The sequence below is a fragment of the Balaenoptera physalus genome (assembly GCF_965194825.1).
Source record: "Balaenoptera physalus genome assembly, chromosome: 8".
NCBI classification, from domain to species: Eukaryota; Metazoa; Chordata; class Mammalia; order Artiodactyla; family Balaenopteridae; genus Balaenoptera; species Balaenoptera physalus.
In genome coordinates, this window is record NC_138887.1 from 123106873 (window position 1) to 123128890 (window position 22018).

The 22018-nt window shown below is 43.1% G+C and overlaps 1 protein-coding gene across 7 annotated transcripts in view; it reads left to right on the forward strand.

The window, feature by feature from the left end:
* The first annotated feature begins 1214 nt into the window (after window positions 1–1214).
* RNF32 (ring finger protein 32) overlaps window positions 1215–22018 on the forward strand; it is a 50111-nt gene continuing 29307 nt past the window's right edge. For 3 of the 7 annotated variants that reach the window (XM_082472658.1, XM_082472664.1, XM_082472663.1), the window contains exons 1-7: window positions 1215–1358; window positions 4017–4108; window positions 4648–4930; window positions 17922–18064; window positions 20690–20722; window positions 21281–21405; window positions 21550–21658. In XM_082472658.1, the coding sequence (XP_082328784.1) occupies window positions 4094–4108; window positions 4648–4930; window positions 17922–18064; window positions 20690–20722; window positions 21281–21405; window positions 21550–21658 (708 nt within the window). In that variant the 5' untranslated portion in view covers window positions 1215–1358; window positions 4017–4093. Of the gene's footprint in view, window positions 1395–1551; window positions 3911–4016; window positions 4109–4647; window positions 4931–17921; window positions 18065–20689; window positions 20723–21280; window positions 21406–21549; window positions 21659–22018 lie in introns of those variants that run through there. The other 4 variants (XM_082472659.1, XM_082472661.1, XM_082472660.1 and 1 more) reach the window with 4 other exon arrangements.

Below are 22018 nucleotides of genomic sequence, written 5' to 3' on the forward strand. Positions count from 1 at the left end.
CATATGTTCCATCCCAGGACTGAAGCATCCCCAGGACAACTGGTGGAGAAGGGCTCACGGATGCTGAGGGGAGAAGTAAGAAATGTCCCCTTTATGCATAGAACCCAAAAGTAAGATCTACCTATCTGAATCCAAAGCTTTCCCACTCTTTCCTCTGTGCTCTGAGTCACAGAACAAAAGGTCCTCAGGACTAGTGACCCTTACTTGTCTCCTAGACCCATCACCAACTGGAATGTAAATCAAGATTACAATATTTGTCGGAAAAGTTTGAAATATTATGTGAAAGATTACGAACTTCATTATGAATTTAATTTGGCTTTATCAAAAAAATTTACCTTGTTTTTAGTCTGCTTCAACAAACTTCCAAACAGGAGTGGCCATCTTAGAAAATTTAATTCCATTAGGAAAAAAATTATCTTCAATAAAGCTTCAGATTATCTTGTTTCATCAATATATCATTTACTCCAATGTTACATCAAAAACTTTAACTTTTAGGCCTTTAACCATCAATGACCTACTTCCAATCAACTTGGTAACTTCTTTAGACCTCACTTTCAGAGAAGTGAAAAAAAAAAGACTATTTGCATTTTGTATTTTTTCTCTGTACTTTCAGCTGAACTTCATTTCAATAAAAGTTTAAATAGCACAGCTGAGTCACTGTCTCAACAAACTTCTATTGGCCTCTGCGTTGGGCCACCATGAAGCGTTAGGGACTGGATTTAAGCTTACCTCCGTCAACTAAAAAAATCAAATATATGAAACAATGGTTTTCGGACACTGGACAACGGCCAGTGCAGGATGTGATGCTTAAAGAGGGGAAAGCAAGTGGGCAGGCGTGTCCAGGCTACACCCGAGGCAGGGCCAGCGGCCTGGCTGCCTGGGGCAGTCAGGGCTCCAGGACCCGCAGCAGGACGCACTCCGGGAGCCGGAGCTCCGACGAACGCTACACGAAGGAAACCACGGAGCCGGGGGATTCGCAGACCCGCCCCACGTGCGTCCGCGCCCCGCGCTCCACACTCCGCCCCCGACACTTGCGCGAGCGCGCGCGGCGGCGAGCATGCGCGGCGCGGCCCTGTGCGGCGCGCAGCAGATGAGCATGCGCGGTGTGAAAGCACCGCCCAAGCGATAGAAGCGTCTGTACCGTGCTCAGGGCAGAGCCGGTGAGCATGCGCAGTGTGGCTGCACGAAGGGCGGGACCTGTGAGCATGCGCAGTGTGGCAGAGCCGCAGCGGGCTTCCGGAAAGTGGTGCTCAGCGTGGGGCAGGACTGGGCCGTTGAGCATGCGCGCTGGCGTGCGACCGGAGCGGCGGCGGTTGCTAGGCAACGGCGAGCCGCAGAGGTGGAGGGCGTCGGCAGCGGTGGGTGTGCAGAGGGTGGGGTCGGTTCCGCTGCAGGTGCGGCCCCGGGTGGAGTAAAGAGGAGGGGTGGGATGGGTTGGGGAGGGCAGGGGAGGGGGCGCCCTGGAGGCGGGAGCGGCCGGGACTGTCCTGTGCAGCCCCAAAGGTCCTCGGGTCCCCAGGGCAGCCCGCCTACTCCGTGGCCATCCCTTGGGAGGGCCTAGAACGGTCACTGTCTGAGAACCACAACCAACCCGTTACTGAAAGGGGGTCCACGGTTAACATATACAGTGGACCCTTGAACGAGGGTGTGAACTGCCGGGCCCACCTGCAGGCCGTACCCGGATTTTCTTCAGCAAATATGTACCGCAGTGCTACACTCTCCCTGGCGGGGGACGGGGGTCGGGTGGAGGCTGACTCTGGGACTTGAGCGTCCTGGGGTTTTGGTGAAAACCGGCGGGTCCTGGAACCAGTCCCACGGATACCCAGAGACAGGAGGGCTGTCATTTTACAACTGTTTCTGTGCTTCTGGCCAACCTGGGTGGAATCTCATCAAAAATGTAAAACAAGGAATTCCTAAGTTATAAAACCTGGCAACACAGTGTGTCCAATTGTCTTTTAAAAACTGCTTCTCTGGTGTTCCTGTGTTTTTAACTAGCATGTTTATAAATTAGCTTAAAGTCACTTAGACAGATCGGTAACTAATTACTTTGCCACCACAGTGGTATCTTTTTACCAAGCCCTACCTCTTTTAACTAATTGTTAACAATGGAATTTACAAAGAAAAAATATTCCTATTAATTTTAGCTCTTAATACTGGGTAAGGATTAAGTTTCTAACCCTACCGCTGCCACAGACTAATTATGTAATTTTGGAGGAGTCAGTAATCTCTGGATATGTTTTCTCCTCTTAAAATGAAGTTGGACTAAATAGTTGAAAATAGTTTCTAATGCTGAAATTTAACGGCACTATAGGACTTACAAGGGGCACAGTTTAAAAGCTCTTGATGTTAAGCCCAGTGGCTTACAGTGTAGACACTTGAGATAAAATTGTCGACTGCAGATAGCTAGCTATGATTATTAAACAATTTTTAGGATAATGCAAACTATATTCTGCCGGGTTGTGGGCATTTTTAAAGTAGAAGATTCTGTTAGTGATTTTTCAGCATTTTAAATACCTTCTACCATTTCTTCAGCCTAGACTGTTGTGATGCAATATTAGATGGAAACTCCTTCATTCTCCTCTTGATGCCAGAATTGAAGGGGAACGGGGTTGCCATAGAAGCTGTCACCTCACTGCTAAGGGGTCTTGGGGATCTCACAGACTCCTTTCCACTATGCTTGCTTTCCTCATTCTGCACTCACCCCTGAGGAAGCTCATTCTGCAGGACTAACTGAATATAGGTGTTGATCCTCAGATACATATTTGGATTAATTCGTCTCTCGTCTTACAATCAGGCCCGCAGCAGTACTCCCTAGATTACTCCAGCAGTTTACTGTTCCTCCCCATCCCAATATATTTTGGACTCTCGTCTTCATAAGATATACCCTTGTCTAAAAACTAAAAGGGCCAATTCCAAATTCTTCCACCAGCTTTTTTTTTTTTTTTTTGGTCTGCGTTGGGTCTCCTTTGCTGCGCGCAGGCTTTCTCTAGTTGCGGCGAGCGGGGGCTACTCTTTGTTGCGGTGCGCGGGCTTCTCACTGTGGTGGCTTCTCTTGTTGCAGAGCATGGGCTCTAGGCGCGTGGGCTTCAGTAGTTGTGGCACGTGGGCTCAGTAGTTGTGGCTCATGGGCTCTAGAGCACAGGCTCAGTAGTTGTGGCGCACGGGCTTAGTTGCACTGCAGCATGTGGGATCTTTCCAGACCAGGGCTCGAACCCGTGTCCCCTGCATTGGCAGGAGGATTCTTAACCACTGCGCCACCAGGGAAGCCCCTTTCCGTAAGCTTTGAAGGGAACTGGATCAAGAATAACTGTTTACAGAGTATCTTCTGTGTAGAAGGACTTATTTTAGATACTTTACAAAGGTTGTCTCATTTAATCCTAACAGTAACCCTGCAAGGAGAGCGTTATTATATCTGTCTTGAGGTGGGGAAACAACCTCAGATATGCTACGTATCTTGTACAAACAGGTAGAGCAAGACTAGAACCCATGTTTGTGCCTCATATTCTGTATGTCTCTGTTGTGGACAGAGTGAAGTCAGACAGTATTCCTCTTACATCCCAGGGCGTCCACTGTTCCCTTCTCCTCTAAAACATAAACACCTGCTGAGTTCTGGAGTGCCTGTGCTTTTTTGTACCTGTGGGGTAGCATGTTCATTGCCCGCTCTCTGTCCTTCAAATCCCTGTTTTAATATTATCCCTTTAAGAGTTATTTCACTTACATTCTCTGATCTTTGTAGTCTGAAATTTTGTTGTATTCACGTATAGTATCATTATGTTTAGCAACAGATTGTTCTCATTCATATTAATAGGTTCCCTCCAACTATCAGGAGAGCTGCTTGAGGACAGGTGAATCAAGTCATGACCGGCTTGAGTTCCTCTGGGATCAGAGCACACAGCTTCGTGCTGTGCTGGTGCACATTCATCATCAGTCAGACTCTCCATATTTCTCTTCCCCATAAACTTCATCAGAGATTTTACGTACGCTCTAACGTTGGCTTTCTGTTGGCTTTTTTACAGTAGAAGAATCAAAGGACTGGGATATGAAATGGTGATATAATTTGATATAGCCAAGCAACCACTTCTCCTGAGTCAGCATGTTAAAAAATAAGGTACACAATCCTTTTTAAAACATACACATTGTTTTACTCATGAATATATTTTAATTCAGCTATTCGACAGTATAAAAAATAGTTTGCAAACCTTGCTTCAGTGAGGAACTGTCAGCTGTAGTACTTGGTGTAAGCATCTCTTAGCTGCATGGGAATTGTATTTTGTATAAGTTTTCACTAAAAAAGCATACACTTAAATGCAAGATTCTCTTTAGTATCACAGAAGCAAGCTTGGCCTGGAGTCTAATTATTGTGAAGCAGAATGTGCTCAGGCACGCCCAGCTTATATACGTCAGAATGCATTTATTCATATTATGATTAAGGCCTTAGTAATTAAGTGAAAAGATGTTACTATGTCATTAACGTAAATGGTGAGACTGGGCTTTGCTCCCCTGACTTGGGTAACGACGGGTGAAGCATTCTTTACTACTGGATTTGGTCTGGTATGCCATCAAGGTTGAGTGTTAAAGCATAAGCTTTCTTGTAAATGGTACATTAGATAATGTTCTGCATGTAAGGCTTTTTTCCCCACTTTTTAGGGTCATTCATCTAAACAGGATAACTTAGCAGTCACTGCAGTGGCTTTACAAGATCACATTTTACATGATCTTCAACTTCGAAATCTTTCAGTAGCAGATCATTCTAAGACAAAGGACAAATGTACAAACGTACATTCTTGGACAGAGAACAGATCCAAGTCTCTAAAAAGAAATACAAAAGCAATAATAGATACTGGACTTAAAAAAACCACCCAAGGCCCTACAGTGGAAGATCCAGAAAAAGAATACGTTCTTGATCCAAAACCACCACCGTTAACTTTAGGTAAGCTAATCTTCATTCGTATTTTGACTTAGTAGCGCTAAAGAATCTATTTGAGATTAATAGTACCATTTTCTCTGGTACAGAAATTATTTTAACTTATAATCTTACAGAAAGATATGTCTGTACTGAAGTTTAAAAGCGATAATGGGGCCAATTTGAGCAAGAAAATAAAGATAGTAATGATAAGTAGAGTAAGAATAAGTAAAAACAGAATAAAGTAGATATCCATTAATCTACAGTGACAGAAATAAATAATTGAAGAAATAAATAAGTAATGGGAAAGGCTCTTTCTTACAGTAGAATGACAACTATAAGTATAGTAGACCAGAGCTAGAAATAGAAAATCACCATGTGGTAAAGACCGCACTGATAACAACCATCTGAGGATGCTGGAACTAGCGGGTGAGTCGCGTTGAGACACAGGTGGGGGCACAGCCTCATGGCATTGCCCCAGGGGCCAACTCACCACAGGAGAAGCAACAGCACCTTTACCAAGTGACAAAGTCTGACGCCAGGCTCTCAGAAGGACGCAGATCCCTCCTAGGGCATTCTCACCAAAGATGCATCTCCGAGTGTAACTCTGAGGAAAACTTAGACGACCCTGGTGGAAGGACATTCTACACAGTTCCTGGCCAGCGCTCTGCAAAAGCATCAAGAGAAGCAAATAAAGACTGAGGTGCTGTCCCAGATCCTGGGAGGCCAAGGGGACAGGCCAACTGAGCCCTGTGAGTGATCAGGGTCAGAACAAAAGGATGTCAGTGAGACAAGAATGACATCCTGTGGGGAGTATAGATTAATCGAGAGCACTGGATCAACATAAATTGCTAGATTGGACCGTGGCACTCAGGTCGTGTAAAATGTGAACATCTGGGGAAGCCGAGTGCAAGGCACGTGAGGATTCTTTACACGGTTTTACAACCGTTTACAAGTCCGAGATTATTTTAAACTGCAAAGTTAGGAATAGAAAAAGTTTTGATTTTTATTTATTATTTTTATTTTTTGCAAGGGAGGCTGGGAAGTAAGGTCCAGCTGTGTGCCCAGGAGGAGGGGAACAGGCTGGTGAACATCAGCTAGCTTCCACCATAAATTCAAAGGATTAAAAGGGTTTATCCCTGCGAAGAAAGAGGAAGAATGTTCTTGACGGAGGAGAAGACAGAGGCAGGGCTCTGAGGCAAGAGAGCTGGGGTGTTTGAGGAGCTGAAATAAGAACAGAGTGGCGGAGCCTGGTGAGCCGGGATGGAGGAGTGTGGGAGAGCAGGGAAGATATGGGAGGGGTCAGATGAGGAGAGGGGATTGGGGTTTTAAAATTTTTGTTGTGGTAAAATATACATAGCATCTGCCCACTCTCACCACTATTATTCAACATAGTTTTGGAAGTCTTAGCCACAGCAGTCAGAGAAGAAAAAGAAATAAAACGAATCCAAATCAGAAAAGAAGTAAAGCTGTCATTGTTTGCAGATGACATGATACTATACATAGAGAATCCTAAAGATGCTACCAGGAAAATACTAGAGCTAATCAATGAATTTGGTAAAGTAGCAGGATACAAAATTAATGCACAGAAGTACCTTGCATTCCTATACACTAAGGATGAAAAATCTGAAAGTGAAATTATGGAAACTCTCCCATTTACCATTGCAACAAAAAGAATAAAATACCTAGGAATAAACCTACTTAAGGAGACAAAAGACCTGTATGCAGAAAATTATAAGACATTGATGAAAAAATTAAAGATGATACAAACAGATGGAGAGATATACCATGTTCTTGGATTGGAAGAATCAACATTGTGAAAATGACTATACTACCCAAAGCAATCTACAGATTCAATGCAATCCCTATCAAGGTACCAATGGCATTTTTCACAGACTAGAACAAAAAATTTCACAATTTGTATGGAAACACAAAACACCCCGAATAGCCAAAGCAATCTAGAGAAAGAAAAATGGAGCTGGAGGAATCAGGCTCCTGGACTTCAGACTATACTACAAAGCTACAGTCATCAAGACAGTATGGTACTGGCACAAAAACAGAAATATAGATCAATGGAACAGGACAGAAAGTCCAGAGATAGGGCTTCCCTGGTGGTGCAGTGGTTAAGAATCTGCCTGCCAATGCAGGGGACAGGGGTTCAAGCCCTGGTCAGGGAAGATCCCACATGCCACAGAGCAATTAAGCCCGTGAGCAACAACTACTGAAACCTGTGCACCTAGAGCCCGTGCTCCGCAACAAGAGAAGCCACCGCAGTGTGAAGCCCGTGCACCTCAACAAAGAGTAGCCCCTGCTCACTGCAACAAGAGAAAGCCCGCGTGCAAAATAAATAAATAAATAAATTCATAAAAAAAAGAAAGTCCAGAGATAAACCCATGCACATATGGTCAACTTATCTTTGATAAAGGAGGCAAGAATATACAATGGAGAGAAGACAGCCTCTTCAATAAGTGGTGCTGGGAAAACTGGACAGCTACGTGTAAAAGAATAAAATTAGAACACTCCCTAACACCATATACAAAAATAAACTCAAAATGGATTAAAGACCTAAATGTAAGGCCAGACATTATCAAACTCTTAGAGGAAAACACAGGCAGAACACTCTATGACATATATCACAGCAAGATCCTTTTTGACCCACCTCCTACAGAAATGGAAATAAAAACAAAAATAAACGAATGGGACCTAATGAAACTTAAAAGCTTTTGCACAGCAAAGGAAACCATAAACAAGACAAAAAGACAACCCTCAGAATGGGAGAAAATATTTGCAAATGAAGCAACTGACAAAGGATTAATCTCCAAAACTTACAAGCAGCTCATGCAGCTCAATATCAAAAAAACAAACAATGCAATCCAAAAACGGGCAGAAGACCTAAATAGACATTTCCCCAAAGAAGATATACAGATTGCCAACAAACACATGAAAGAATGCTCAACATCATTAATCATTAGAGAAATGCAAATCAAAACTACAATGAGATATCATCTCACACCGGTCAGAATGGCCATCATCAAAAAATCTACAAACAATAAATGCTGGAAGGGTGTGGACAAAAGGGAACCCTCATACGCTGTTGGTGGGAATGTAAATTGATACAGCCACTATGGAGAACAGTATGGAGGTTCCTTAAAAAACTAAAAATAGAACTACCATACGACCCAGCAATCCCACTACTGGGCATATACCCTGAGGAAACCATAATTCAGAAAGAGTCATGTACCACAATCTTCATTGCAGCTCTGTTTACAATAGCCAGGACATGGAAGCAACCTAAGTGTCCATGACAGATGAATGGATAAAGAAGATGTGGCACATATATACAATGCAATATTACTCAGCCATAAAAAGAAACGAAATTGAGTTATTTGTAGTGAGGTGGATGGACCTAGAGTCTATCATACAGAGTGAAATAAGTCAGAAAGAGAAAAACAAATACCGTATGGTAAAACATATATATGGAATCTGAAAAAAATGGTCAGGAAGAACCTAGGGGCAAGAAGGGAATAAAGACGCAGACCTACTAGAGAATGGACTTGAGGATATGGGGAGGGGGAAGGGTAAGCTGTGACAAAGTGAGAGAGTGGCATGGACATATATACACTACCAAATGTAGAACTGATAGCTAGTGGGAAGCAGCCGCATAGCACAGGGAGATCAGCTCGGTGCTTTGTGACCACCTAGAGGGGTGGGATAGGGAGGGTGGGAGGGAGGGAGATGCAAGAGGGAAGAGATATGGGAACATGTGTATACGTATACCTGATTCACTTTGTTATAAAGCAGAAACTAACACACCATTGTAAAGCAATTATACTCCAATAAAGGTGTTTAAAAAAAAAAGAGAAAAAACTATACATAACATCAAATTTACCATTTCAACCATTTTTAAGCGCACAGTTCAGTGGCATTAAGCGCATTCCCACTGTTGAGCGACCATTGCCGCTGTCCATCTCCAGCATGTTTTCATCTTCCCAAACTCTGTCCCCGCCCCCAGCCTTGGGCAACCGCGAATTCACTTTGTGTCTCTACAAATCTGGCTACTTTAGGAGCCGCGTATAATAGCAGTCATACAATACTTGTACTTTTGTGCTTATTGCTTTTAGCATAACATCTCCAAGGTCCGTTCATGTTGTAGCACTATCAGAATTTCATTCTTGTTTAGGACGGAATACCATTCCATTGCCTGCATATAGCACATTTGGTTTATCCATTCCATCAATGGACACTTGAGTTGTTTCTCCCTTACAGTTACTGTGAATAATGCTGCTGTGAACATTGGTGTACAAATATCTGCTTGAGTCCCTGCTTTCAGTTCTTTGGCGAATACACCAAGAGGAGGAATTGCTGGATCATATGGTAATTCTATATTTAATTTTTTGATGAAGAACCATGAAGTTTTCAGTGATGCTGGGCACGGAAAGTAGGTTTGGCTGGGACCTTGCGTCCGAGGGCAGGTGATGGATGGAGGAGGAGCCGAAGGCCTGTGGGCAGGAGCTGAACCACGAAGAGGGAGCCTGAGGTCGCTGCGGTGCCCAGTGGACACTTTGTCATTCTCCCCGGAACTGCTAACAGTGTTAGTTCTGTCCTGGACACGGCACCTCACAAGAGAGGCGCCAGCTTGGAGAATGTGACAGTGATTTAGTGACTGTCTTCCATGTGCATGTACAGTTTACAGAAATGATCAAGCAGCCTCAGAGCGGTCACCTGAGCAGGGCAGATGTAAATTAGACATCAGGAAGAGAATCCCAATTTGGAGTAAATGAGTCATTCTTTCAGTAGCTCTTATTTTAAAAATCTAATTATTATGCATATTAGTTACTAATGAGGTTGGACCACATGCTCTTTTTTTTTTTAACATCTTTATTGGAGTATAACTGCTTTACAATGGTGTCTTAGTTTCTGCTTTATAACAAAGTGAATCAGCTATACATATACATATATCCCCATATCTCCTCCCTCCTGCATGGTCACAAACCACCGAGCTGGTCTCCCTGTGCTATGCAGCTGCTTCCCACTAGCTATCTATTTTACATTTGGTAGTGTATATATGTCCATGCCACTCTCTCACTTCGTCCCAGCTTACCCTGTCCCCTCCCCGTGTCCTCAAGTCCATTCTCTATGTCTGCGTCTTTATTCCTGTCCTGCCCCTGGGTTCTTCAGAACTTTTTTTTTTTTTTTAGATTCCACATATATGTGTTAGCATACGGTATTTGTTTTTCTCTTTCTGACTTATTTCACTCTGTATGACAGACTCTAGGTCCATCCACCTCACTACAAATAACTCAATTTCGTTTTTTTTCATGGCTGAGTAATATTCCATTGTATATATGTGCCACATCTTCTTTATCCATTCATCTGTCATGGACACTTAGGTTGCTTCCATGTCCTGGCTATTGTAAACAGAGCTGCAATGAAGATTGTGGTACATGACTCTTTCTGAATTATGGTTTCCTCAGGGTATATGCCCAGTAGTGGGATTGCTGGGTCGTATGGTAGTTCTATTTTTAGTTTTTTAAGGAACCTCCATACTGTTCTCCATAGTGGCTGTATCAATTTACATTCCCACCAAGAGTGCAAGAGGGTTCCCTTTTCTCCACACCCTCTCCAGCATTTATTGTTTATAGATTTTTTGACAATGGCCATTCTGACCGGTGTGAGGTGATACCTCATTGTAGTTTTGATATGCATTTCTCTAATGATTAATGATGTTGAGCATTCTTTCATGTGTTTGTTGGCAATCTGTATATCTTCTTTGGAGAAATGTCTATTTAGGTCTTCTGCCCATTTTTGGATTACATTGTTTGTTTTTTTATATTGAGCTGCATGAGCTGCTAATAAATTTTGGAGATTAATCCTTTGTCAGTTGCTTCATTTGCAAATATTTTCTCCCATTCTGAGGGTTGTCTTTTTGTCTTGTTTATGGTTTCCTTTGCTGTGCAAAAGCTTTTAAATTTCATTAGGCCCCATGTGTTCATTTTTGCTTTTATTTCCCTTACTCTAGAAGGTGGGTCAAAAAGGATCTTGCTGTGATTTATGTCATAGAGTGCTCTGCCTATGTTTTCCTCTAAGAGTTTTATAGTGTCTGCCCTTACATATAGGTCTTTAATCCATTTTGAGTTTATTTTTGTGTATGGTGTTAGGGAGTGTTCTAATTTCATTCTTTTACATGTAGTTGTCCAGTTTTCCCAGCACCACTTATTGAAGAGGCTGTCTTTTCTCCATTGTATATTCTTGCCTCCTTTATCAAAGATAAGGTGACCATATGTGTGTGGGTTTATCTCTGGGCTTTCTATCCTGTTCCATTGATCTATATTTCTGTTTTTGTGCCAGTACCATACTGTCTTGATGACTGTAGCTTTGTAGTATAATCTGAAGTCAGGGAGCCTGATTCCTCCAGCACTGTTTTTCTTTCTCAAGATTGCTTTGGCTATTCAGGGTCTTTTGTGTTTCCATACAAATTGTGAAATTTTTTGTTCTAGTTCTGTGAAAAATGCCATTGGTACCTTGATAGGGATTGCATTGAATCTGTAGATTGCTTTGGGTAGTATAGTCATTTTCACAATGTTGATTCTTCCATTCCAAAAACATGGTATATCTCTCCATCTGTTTGTATCATCTTTAATTTCTTTCATCAGTGTCTAATAGTTTTCTGCATACAGGTCTTTTGTGTCCTTAGGTAGGTTTATTCCTAGGTGTTTTATTCTTTTTGTTGCAATGGTAAATCGGAGTGTTTCCTTAATTTCTCTTTCAGATTTTTCATAATTAGTGTAGAGGAATGCAAGAGATTTCTGTGCATTAATTTTGTATCCTGCTCCTTTACCAAATTCATTGATTACCTCTAGTAGTTTCCTGGTAGCATCTTTAGGATTCTCTATGTATAGTGTCATGTCATCTGCAAACAGTGACAGCTTTACTTCTTTTCCAGTTTAGATTCCTTTTAGTTCTTTTTTCTTTTCTGATTGCTGTGGCTAAAACTTACAAAACTATGTCGAATAATAGTGGTGAGCGTGGACAGCCTTGTCTTGTTCCTGATCATAGAGGAAATGGTTTCAGTTTTTCACCATTGAGAATGATGTATCATGTATCATTTAAAGCTTGTGTTTCCTTATTTATTTTCATTTTGCATGATCTGTCCATTGGTGAAAGTGGGGTGTTAAAGTCCCTTACTATTACTGTGTTACTGTCAATTTCCCCCTTTATGGCTGTTAGCATTTGCCTTATGTATTGAGGTGCTCCTATGTTGGGTGGCTAAATATTTACAATTGTTATATCTTCTTCTTGGATTCCCTTGATCATTATGCAGTGTCCTTCTTTGTCTCTTGTAATAGTCTTTATTTTAAAGTCTATTTTATCTGATATGAGAATTGCCACTCCAGCTTTCTTTTGATTTCCATTTGCATGGAATATCTTTTTCCATCCCCTCACTTTCAGTCTGTATGTGTCCCTAGGTCCAAAGTAGATCTCTTGTAGACAGCATATATACGGGTCTTGTTTTTGTATCCAATCAGCCAGTCTATGTCTTTTGGTTTGAGCATTGAATCCATTTACATTTAAGGTAGTTATTGATATCTATGTTCCTATTACCATTTTCTTAACTGTTTTGGGTTTGTTTCTGTAGGTCTTTTCCTTCTCTTCTGTTTCCTGCCTAGTGAAGTTCCTTTAGCATTTGTTGTAGAGCTGGTTTGGTGGTGCTGAATTCTCTTAGCTTTTGCTTGTCTGTAAAGGTTTTAATTTCTCTGTTGAATCTGAATGAAATCCTTGCTGGGTAGAGTAATCTTGGTTGTAGGTTTTTCTCTTTCATCACTTTAAATATGTCCTGCCACTCCCTTCTGGCTTGCAGAGTTTCTGCTGAAAGATCAGCTGTTAACCTTATGGGGATTCCCTTGTATGTTGTTTGTTGTTTTTCCTTTGCTGCTTTTAACATTTTTTCTTTGTATTTAATTTTTGATAGTTTGATTAATATGTGTCTTGGCATGTTTCTCCTTGGATTTATCCTGTACGGGACTCTCTGCACTTCCTGGACTTGATTAACTATTTCCTTTCCCATATTAGGGAAGTTTTCAACTATAATCTCTTCAAATATTTTCTCAGTCCCTTTCTTTTTCTCTTCTTCTTCTGGGACCCTTATAATTCGAATGTTGGTGCATTTAATGTTGTCCCAGAGGTCTCTAAGACTGTCCTCAATTCTTTTCATTCTTTTTTCTTTATTCTGATCTGCAGTAGTTATTTCCACTATTTTATCTTCCACATCACTAGTCCATTCTTCTCCCTCAGTTATTCTGCTATTGATTCCTTCTAGAGAATTTTTAATTTCATTTATTGTGTTGTTCATCATTGTTTGTTTGCTCTTTAGTTCTTCTAGGTCCTTGTTCAATGTTTCTTGTATTTTCTCCATTCTGCTTCCAAGATTTTGGATCATCTTTACTATCATTACTCTGAATTCTTTTTCAGGTAGACTGCCTACTTCCTCTTCATTTGTTTGGTCTGGTGGGTTTTTACCTTGCTCCTTCATCTGCTGTGTGTTTCTCTGTCTTCTCATTTTGCTTAACTTACTGTGTTTGGGGTCTCCTTTTCACAGGCTGCAGGTTCGTAGTTCCTGTTGTTTTTGGTGTCTGCCCCCGTGGGTAAGGTTGGTTCAGTGGCTTGTGTAGGCTTCCTGGTGGAGGGGACTGGTGCCTGTGTTCTGGTGGATGAGGCTGGATCTTGTCTTTCTGGTGGGCAGGACTGCATCCGGTGGTGTGTTTTGGGGTGTCTGTGAACTTATTATGATTTTAGGCAGCCTCTCTGCTAATGGGTGGGGTTGTGTTCCTGTCTTGCTAGTTGTTTGGCATGGGGTGTCAGCACTGGAGCTTGCTGGCCATTGGGTGGAGCTGGGTCTTAGCATTGAGACAGAAATCTCTGGGAGAGCTCTCGCCAATTGATATTACATGGGGCCAGGAGGTCTCTGGTGGTCCAGTGTCCTGAACTCGGCTCTCCTACCTCACAGGCTGAGGCCTGACACCAGGCCAGAGCACCAAGACCCTATTAGCCACACAGCTCACAAGAAAAGGGAGAAAAAAAGAAAGAAATCTAATAATAATAAATACAATAAAATTATTAAAATAAAAAAAATTTTAAATTACTAAAATAAAAAGGTAATTAAAAAATAAAAGAGAGCAACCAAACCAGTAAACAAATCTACCAATGACAATAAACTCTAAATACTAAACTAAGATAAACATAAAACCAGAAACAAATTAGATGCATAAAGCAAACCCCAAGTCTACAGTTGCTCCCAAAGTCCACCGCCCCAATTTTGGGATGATTTGTTGTCTATTCAGGTATTCCACAGATGCAGGGTACATCAAGTTGACTGTGGAGATTTAATCTGCTGCTCCTGAGGCTGCTGGGAGAGATTTCCCTTTCTCTTCTTTGTTCGCACAGCTCCCGGGGTTCACCTTTGGATTTGGACCCGCCTCTGCGTGTAGGTCGCCTGAGGGCGTCTGTTCTTCGCTCACACAGGACGGGGTTAAAGGAGCAGCTGCTTCGGGGGCTCTGGCTCACTCAGGCGGGGGGAGGGAGGGGTACGGAGGCGGGGCGAGCCTGCGGCGTCAGAGGCGTCGTGACGTTGCAGCAGCCCGAGGCACGCCGTGCGTTCTCCCGGGGAAGTTGTCCCCGGATCACGGGACCCTGGCCATGGCGGGCCGCACAGGCTCCCAGGAGGGGCGGTGTGGAGAGTGACCTGTGCTCGCACACAGGCTTCTTGGTGGCGGCAGCAGCAGCCTTAGCGTCTCACGCCCGTCTGTGGGGTCCGCGCTGATCGCCGTGGCTCGCGCCCATCTCTGGAGCTCGTTTAGGTGGCGCTCTGAATCCCCTCTCCTCACGCACCAGGAAACAAAGAGGCAAGAAAGTCTCTCGCCTCTTCGGCAGCTCCAGACCTTGTCCCGGACTCCCTCCCGGCTAGCTGTGGTGCGATAACCCCTTCAGGCTGTGTTCACGCCGCCAACCCCAGTCCTCTCCCTGCGATGCGACCGCAGCCCGAGCCTCAGCTCGCAGCCCCGCCCGCCCCGGCCGGTGAGCAGACAAGCCTCTCGGGCTGGTGAGTGCTGGTCGGCGCCGAGCCTCCATGTGGGAGTCTCTCCGCTGTGCCCTCTGCACCCCTGTGGCTGCGCTCTCCTCCGTGGCTCCGAAGCTTCCCCCTCCGCCACCCGCAGTCTCCACCAGCGAAGGGGCTCCTAGTGTGTGGAAACCTTTCCTCCTTCACGGCTCCCTCCCACTGGTGCAGGTCCCGTCCCTATTCTTTTGTCTCTGTTTTTCCTTTTTTCTTTTGCCCTACCCGGTATGTGGGGAGTTTCTTGCCTTTTGGGAGGTCTGAGGTCTTCTGCCAGCGTTCAGTAGGTGTTCTGTAGGCGTTGTTCCACATGTAGATGTATTTCTGATGTGTTTGTGGGGAGGAAGGTGATCTCCACGTCTTACTCCTCCGCCATCTTGAAGGTCCCCCGACATGCTCTTAATTATTATCCAAACATAGTATTGCACTTGGGTTTGCTGCCTTTTCTTGCTGATTTGCTGGAGTTCTTTGTGTCCTCTTCACATTAATCCCATGTTGTTTTAGCCACAGACAATATCTTCTCTGGGCCTGTCACCGTCTGTTACTTTTATGTCTGATTTTATATTTGAATAAAATCTTCATTCTGATTACTGTTAAGTCTATCAGTTTTTCTCTTTATCATTTATGATTTGGGGGATTTAAATCCTTACCCATTCTGAGATCACAAAGATGTCCCCACATTTTCTTTACTACCTTTGAAGTTTTGCCTTTCACATTTAGATCTCATCACAGTATATTTTGCAAATGGTTTGGGGAACATCAATTGGTATAACAATTTAAGTTAGATTCTTCCCTCAAACCATAAACCATCCTTAGCTGGCTGTGGCACCACCTTATGCGTATACCAACTTTTCTGTGTTTATGGGAAAGAGGGAGAGATAGAGTGTGTGTGATTTGGGGCTTCTGTTTCTATGTCATTATCTCACTGTTTTAATTTATATAATTTTGTAATATGTCTTAATAACTGGGTAGGAAAAGACCCAAAATTTGTCCCCAAAAATCTCTTCCAAAAATATATTCTCTCAATACATTAAAATACAGTAGGTAGGGGCTTCCCTGGTGGCACAGTGGTTAAGAATCCGCCTGCCAGTGCAGGGGACATGGGTTCGAGCCCTGGTCTGGGAAGATCCCACATGCCGCGGAGCAACTAGGCCCGTGTGCCACAACTACTGAGCCAGCGCTCTAGAGCCCGCGAGCCACAACTACTGAGCCCGCGTGCCACAACTACTGAAGCCCGCACACCTAGAGGCCGTGCTCTGCAACAGGAGAAGCCACTGCAATGAGAAGCCTGCACACCGCAACGAAGAGTAGTCCCCGCTCGCCGCAACTAGAGAAAGCCCATACACAGCAATGAAGACCCAACGTGGCCAAAAAATAAATAAAAAATTTTTTAAAATAGTAAAAATAAAATACAGTAGGTGATCTTTCATTTTATCTTCATGGAGACATTTCTTGTAGAACCTTCCATCATCCTGCTCCCATCTGGACCAGTTGCTCTGTGGGGCTGGTGCAGAGCTGTTAACCCCAGATCTCTTCTCAGCATCATCCTGTGGATTGAGGACCTTTGGCTCTTTTGTGTTAGGTCTTCTTTCCCTTAGTTGACTCGTGCCTTGCAGTGAAGTTATCCCCCAGGAGCTTCCTAAGAAAGAGTGCATGGGAGGCCATATACAGGCTTGCAGACAAAACATACTTTTATTCTGTTCTGACACTGGATTGTGGCTAATAAGAGATTTTGATATGGGAATCTTTATCTCGGAATTTTGGAAGAATTGCCTTCTGGTGTCTGTGTTGCTATAGATGTGTCTGATATGATTCTGATTGCTGGTCCTTTGGGATCTTTTTCTGCCTCTGCAGTTTCACAGTGACAGGACTTGGTGTGAGTCCTTCCTTCTGGGCCTTGCTGTGTCCTCTCAAGCTAGAAATGCAGGTCCTCTTCCGGGAGACATTTGGACTCTTTATTTACTCTCCGTTTTCTTTGCTTTCTTTCTGGAATGCCTGTCTTTCAGATGTCAGACTGATCCTTCAGTTTTCCTGTTTTCTGTCTCCTCCTATATTTTTCTACTTTGAGATTATCTTAACTTCCTCTCCCAGGCTTTGGTTGACTTTCACATTTCCGTTGAAGGCTGAAGGGTTTCCATTTTCAGGAGCTCTTTTTGGTACTCTGAGCGTTCCTGTTGCAGCTTCCTGTTCTTGTTTGGTAGACGTAACCCTTCACTCACTGTCCCTGAAGACGGCCCTGTAGGTTGACGCCGTGTCCACTCGATGGCCTGGGGTCGGGGTGGAGGGAGTGGAAGCTGGTGCTCACGGCCCCACCGCCATCCTACCGAGCTTGTGGAACTTCCTTCTTCAGAGTGAGTGTTTCCACCGGATTGGTATTTCCGCATACCAGGCCTGCTCCAGCGTAGGCACGCGGTAGGTTCTCAAACACCGCTGAAGGAAGGGACTATCCTAATGGTGATCGCATGTCATAGGAATCTTTTAGCAAGGGAAGAACTGGATTGATGCTCACTTTACAAAGGCCACTGACGGCAGAAACAAGCTAAATTGGAAGGAGGCAATGCCAAAGGCCGAGAGAAGTTAACTGAGAGATGGGGGAGACCTTTGGCCAATACCTGTGAAGACATTTGTAAAAGTGGATATCAGTCCGGCCTACCTTACAGAATCATTATGAAAATGAAATAGATATGGGGAATTCTTTGTAAATAAAAGCCTAAAGCATAAATGTAAGATAGTATTCTCCTTGACTTCTGTGCACCCGTATATATAAAAGCAGCATTCTAAATATGGTGGAATAAAGTATGCAATGGAAATGTTTTGCTTTAATATTTGCAAAATAATGTCATTAAAATTATGCATGTTACCATATTCTAAAAGAGATTTAACTCATATTTCATATTGTTTCAACTTCAGCACAGAAGCTGGGCCTCTTTGAACCTCCCCCATTGCCACTGTCATCAGATGAATGGGAAAAAGTGAAGCAAAGATCCGTCCTGCAAGGGGCATCCATGCAGCCGTGCCCAATATGCAAAGAAGAATTCGAACTTGGCCCGCAGGTGTTTAGCGTGAGCTTAGATAAGCAGGCCTGTGGGGCATTCTCTCGTGACTGGACTCTGAACTGGGGCTGAGGGAGTCCGTGCTTCATTTTCCAGTCTCTTCCTCCTATGTGACCCTCAGAGACTTACATTTTGTTTCCATTAATTAAAGTATGTGTGTGAGAAAGAGCTAAACACCCTCATTAAACAGTCTTATTTACTGAATGCTATTAGTTCTCAAGTACAAAGTTTGTACAAAAGGAATGTTCCCATTCCAGTGGCCGTGAGCAGCTGGGGGTGAGTGGGGACACTGCTGGGAGAGTACCTAGGGCAGAAGGATGGGAACTTTTAAGTTGTTTTGTGACTTGAAACCATAAAAGAAAAACCTAGCTTGAATATCTCCAAAGAATCTGTGGAAGGATCTTTAAGTAAAATCTTTTAACAATCTTTATTCATGAAAGTTTACCATAGTAAGATTGATGATAATATGCATAATATACAATCAATCTATGTCATAGGGGTTTTTTCTATACGTACTTTGTCTGCCTAATTAAACTTTAATCTCCTGAAAGTTAGGGACTCTGCTATTCTTAGATTTTTTTTTTTTTTGAGCTAATGGCCACCGTGTAGTGATTTCTCACATACATAGCATTATGCTTCCTACACAGAGGCACTTGGAACTTTGCTTTAAAAAATACAGCAAATACAGTTAAAGGCAGGCTTAAAATTCACAGCCTAGGAACCTCAGCTTTACCTACTATACTGGCACGTAAACCCTCAAACTTAATTTGCTTTAATAAGTTTCACTGTTAATGAGTTAGTTCACTGTCATAAAATTTTGTTCTTTACTAATTTGAACTCACACGTTATTTTAAACATACTTATTATGTTCTAGTTCTCTATCAGAACCTAATCTTACATATATGAAAGTTGGATATTTCAGAAAGATATTAGCCCTTAAAGCACAGAAATACCTCTAGGATGATTTAGCATTTTAGTAGCAAAAGAGCTAATAAAGCCACAAGGAATCTTTCTGGCCCCAGCAACCTCTTTCTTAATTATGCTATAAATATCTAGCCTGACTGTGGTATGAAGAATGAAAGTCTGAAGTTGAATATCTTAAGGGGGAATCAGGATGCAACATGCCCACCATTTCTTCCATTTTGTTTTTTATAAATTTCTCACTATAGTATTTTTGGTTATAGATATAGACACGTGTTTATTTTGCATTTCTAGTTATTGTTCTCATGTTTAGCTTTTTCCTTAGTTATAAACAATAGTTGGCATTTTCCCGACATTTAATGATTTGAGAAGGCTTCGGTTAATCTCACGTGTCCCTGAGATAGGCATTATACCCCTTTAACAGATGAGGACATAAACAATTCACGTGAGCCACAGTAGGCCAGCTCAGGAAGTGTGCTTGGGACAGCTAGAATCTAATCTGAACTTCTGGGACATTTTCAGTGTATTCACCACCGTTGAATCGTTTATTTTTGTTATCTCAGAGAGTGTTTGCCAATAACAAATATTTATGGACATTTAAAAGTATATTTTAAATATACGGAGTAAAATATTATTCAGTATAGATCATCAAATGTCTGCTGATAGATAAAACACTCTGAAAGATGGTTCTATAGAGAATGAGCAGTTGAATGCACGAAAGGCTGCTGTTAGATTCAAGGGGGATCATTAAAAAGGACCCTCGTGACTGAGTTTTTCCAATTTAGGCTTATTGGTGGCAGGCAGTAAGTTTCAAGGAAAGGTTTTAGAACTTTCTAAGTTCTATTTGTTCTGATATTTCTTCCATTCTTCCCATTAAGGAAGAAACGTGTAGACCGAACGAAGGCATGGGGGGGGGTCACTTTGAAACTGGAAAGTTTCACCAGGGTCAGGTGGCCCTGGGAAGGTGGAAGTCTGCACCGCTGGGGAAATGCCTCTGCCTCCTGCCTCCGTCCCGCACATTCGGAGAGAGGCCGCGGGCGCCTGAGTCGCTTGTGCTGGCTGTCCTGGTCTCACCCCTCCCTGGCCTTTCCTTCCAGAAGAGCCAGCTACCTTTTTCTTCGTTCAGTCCAAGCTGCTTTGTCACAGCCCAGAATGTCATCACTTAGTGGAGAATTTGGGTCACAGGAAGGTAGAATTTTCTGGAGACCACACTTTCCCTGCATTTAAAAAAGAAAAAGTGATTCATATGTCTCTAGGATGTATTGCTAATTAAATTTAAGAGTGCAGTTGAGTTGAACAAAGTCCTAAGAAAAGATGTTTGTTTTCCCTTCTCTGCTGCCCACCCCCCAGCCTGGGTCCTCACCAGCGTGCACTCTCTCTTTGGATCTGCCCAGAAATACTTCTCTTTTGTAATTGTTTCAGTTTTAAATATACACTCATTCTACAGCAAACTTCATGTGTTCGTTTGATGTTTCAGATTGTTGTTAAGTTAGTTTTTCTTGTTGAGATTATATACCTGCGCTATGCTAAACTGAAACGCTAAATATTGTAAATATCAAAGTTGTTAATCGGCTTTTTAAATTTTTCAAAGAAACAACACAGCCTACCTTTTAAATAGTCAGAAATTTTCTTTTAATTAATGCATTTATGCTGCTTCTCTTTTAAACTAATTTAAACTTCAAACATCTGTCTTCTCGTGAACAGGTGCTGCTTTCATGTTCCCATGTGTTCCACAGGGTGAGTAACCCGCCTCCGTCCCATCCTGCAGCGCTCGCAGCATCCTTGTAGCTCAGAGGGGTGGAGCCTCGTCTCTCTCACTTAAAGGCTCCTAAAAGGAACCATTTATTTTATCCATAATCACCATTTACGCGTAGAAATATGACTTTAGGCTAGAGTACAATTCATCCTGTTTTGAAAAGGGTGAATTTTCTGTGGCAAAAGAGCCACAAATGTTTGTAGGAGAGAGTGTGCCTGGTAAGGTACGTCAGAGTGGGTGACAGCTCTCGTCCTCTGAGTTCACTGCACAGTCGCCCGTATGCAGGGACCATCCGCCTTCACACGAGGTGTTCCCAGAAGTTTTTGATGTATCTGCATGTATATTCTTGTAAAATACCATTTTTGGAACAAGTTTCAGGAGGAAGGTGTTAGCATCTGATGAAACTTCTCCCCTTCATAATCTGAATTGGGCTAAGTCTCATAATTATGAGAGAAAACAACACTATAATTACATTAGAAGTAAAAATGTTGTTTATAAGTAATTACTCGCAAAATTTTAAGTGAAATGTTTTTCTTCAGGCATGCCTTCAGGCTTTTGAAAAGTTCGCAAATAAAAAAACCTGTCCTCTCTGTAGAAAGAACCAGTATCAAACCAGAGTGATTCACGACGGGGCCCGGCTCTTCAGAATAAAGTGTGCGGCCAGGTGAGGGGTCCCCGAGCCGCAGGGACGTGCCTGCCCATCTGAGAGGGTGCTGGGAGGCCTCTGGAAGCTGCTGGGGGGTCTTCCCTGTGGCCTCTCCGCGCCCCGGGGCTGGCACGGCGGGGCTGATGGGGTCCTGTGCTCCAGGATCCAGGCCTTCTGGAGGGGACACGTGGTCAGGAAGTGGTACCGGGAGCTGAGGAGGACGGTGCCGCCCACGGACGCCAAGTTGAGGAGAAAGTTCTTTGAAGCAAAGGTGGGTGTGACCCTCGACGCTCCGGGCCGGGTCCCTGCCGGTGACTCATGGGTCATGGAGGCCAGCGAGGCCGTGAAACCCTGAGCCTTACTTCAGTTTGGGACTTTTTACAAATGGTTGAGATGCGGGCACCTTAAACTGGCTTTCTAACCCAGGCGGTCCATACTTTCAGATTTTCTCTTCTAGTCAAATCATAAAATTCATAAAATTGGAATAAGGTTAAATTCAAAGCAACTTCTGTTTGGCCATTTTATGACAGTTGTTTAAATAAACATCCCCTGAGAAATGGACGGGAACTTAAAAAAAAAAAAAAGGCCCGCAGTGCTACCATTTTATCGAGGACCTCCTGGGGTCACCAAA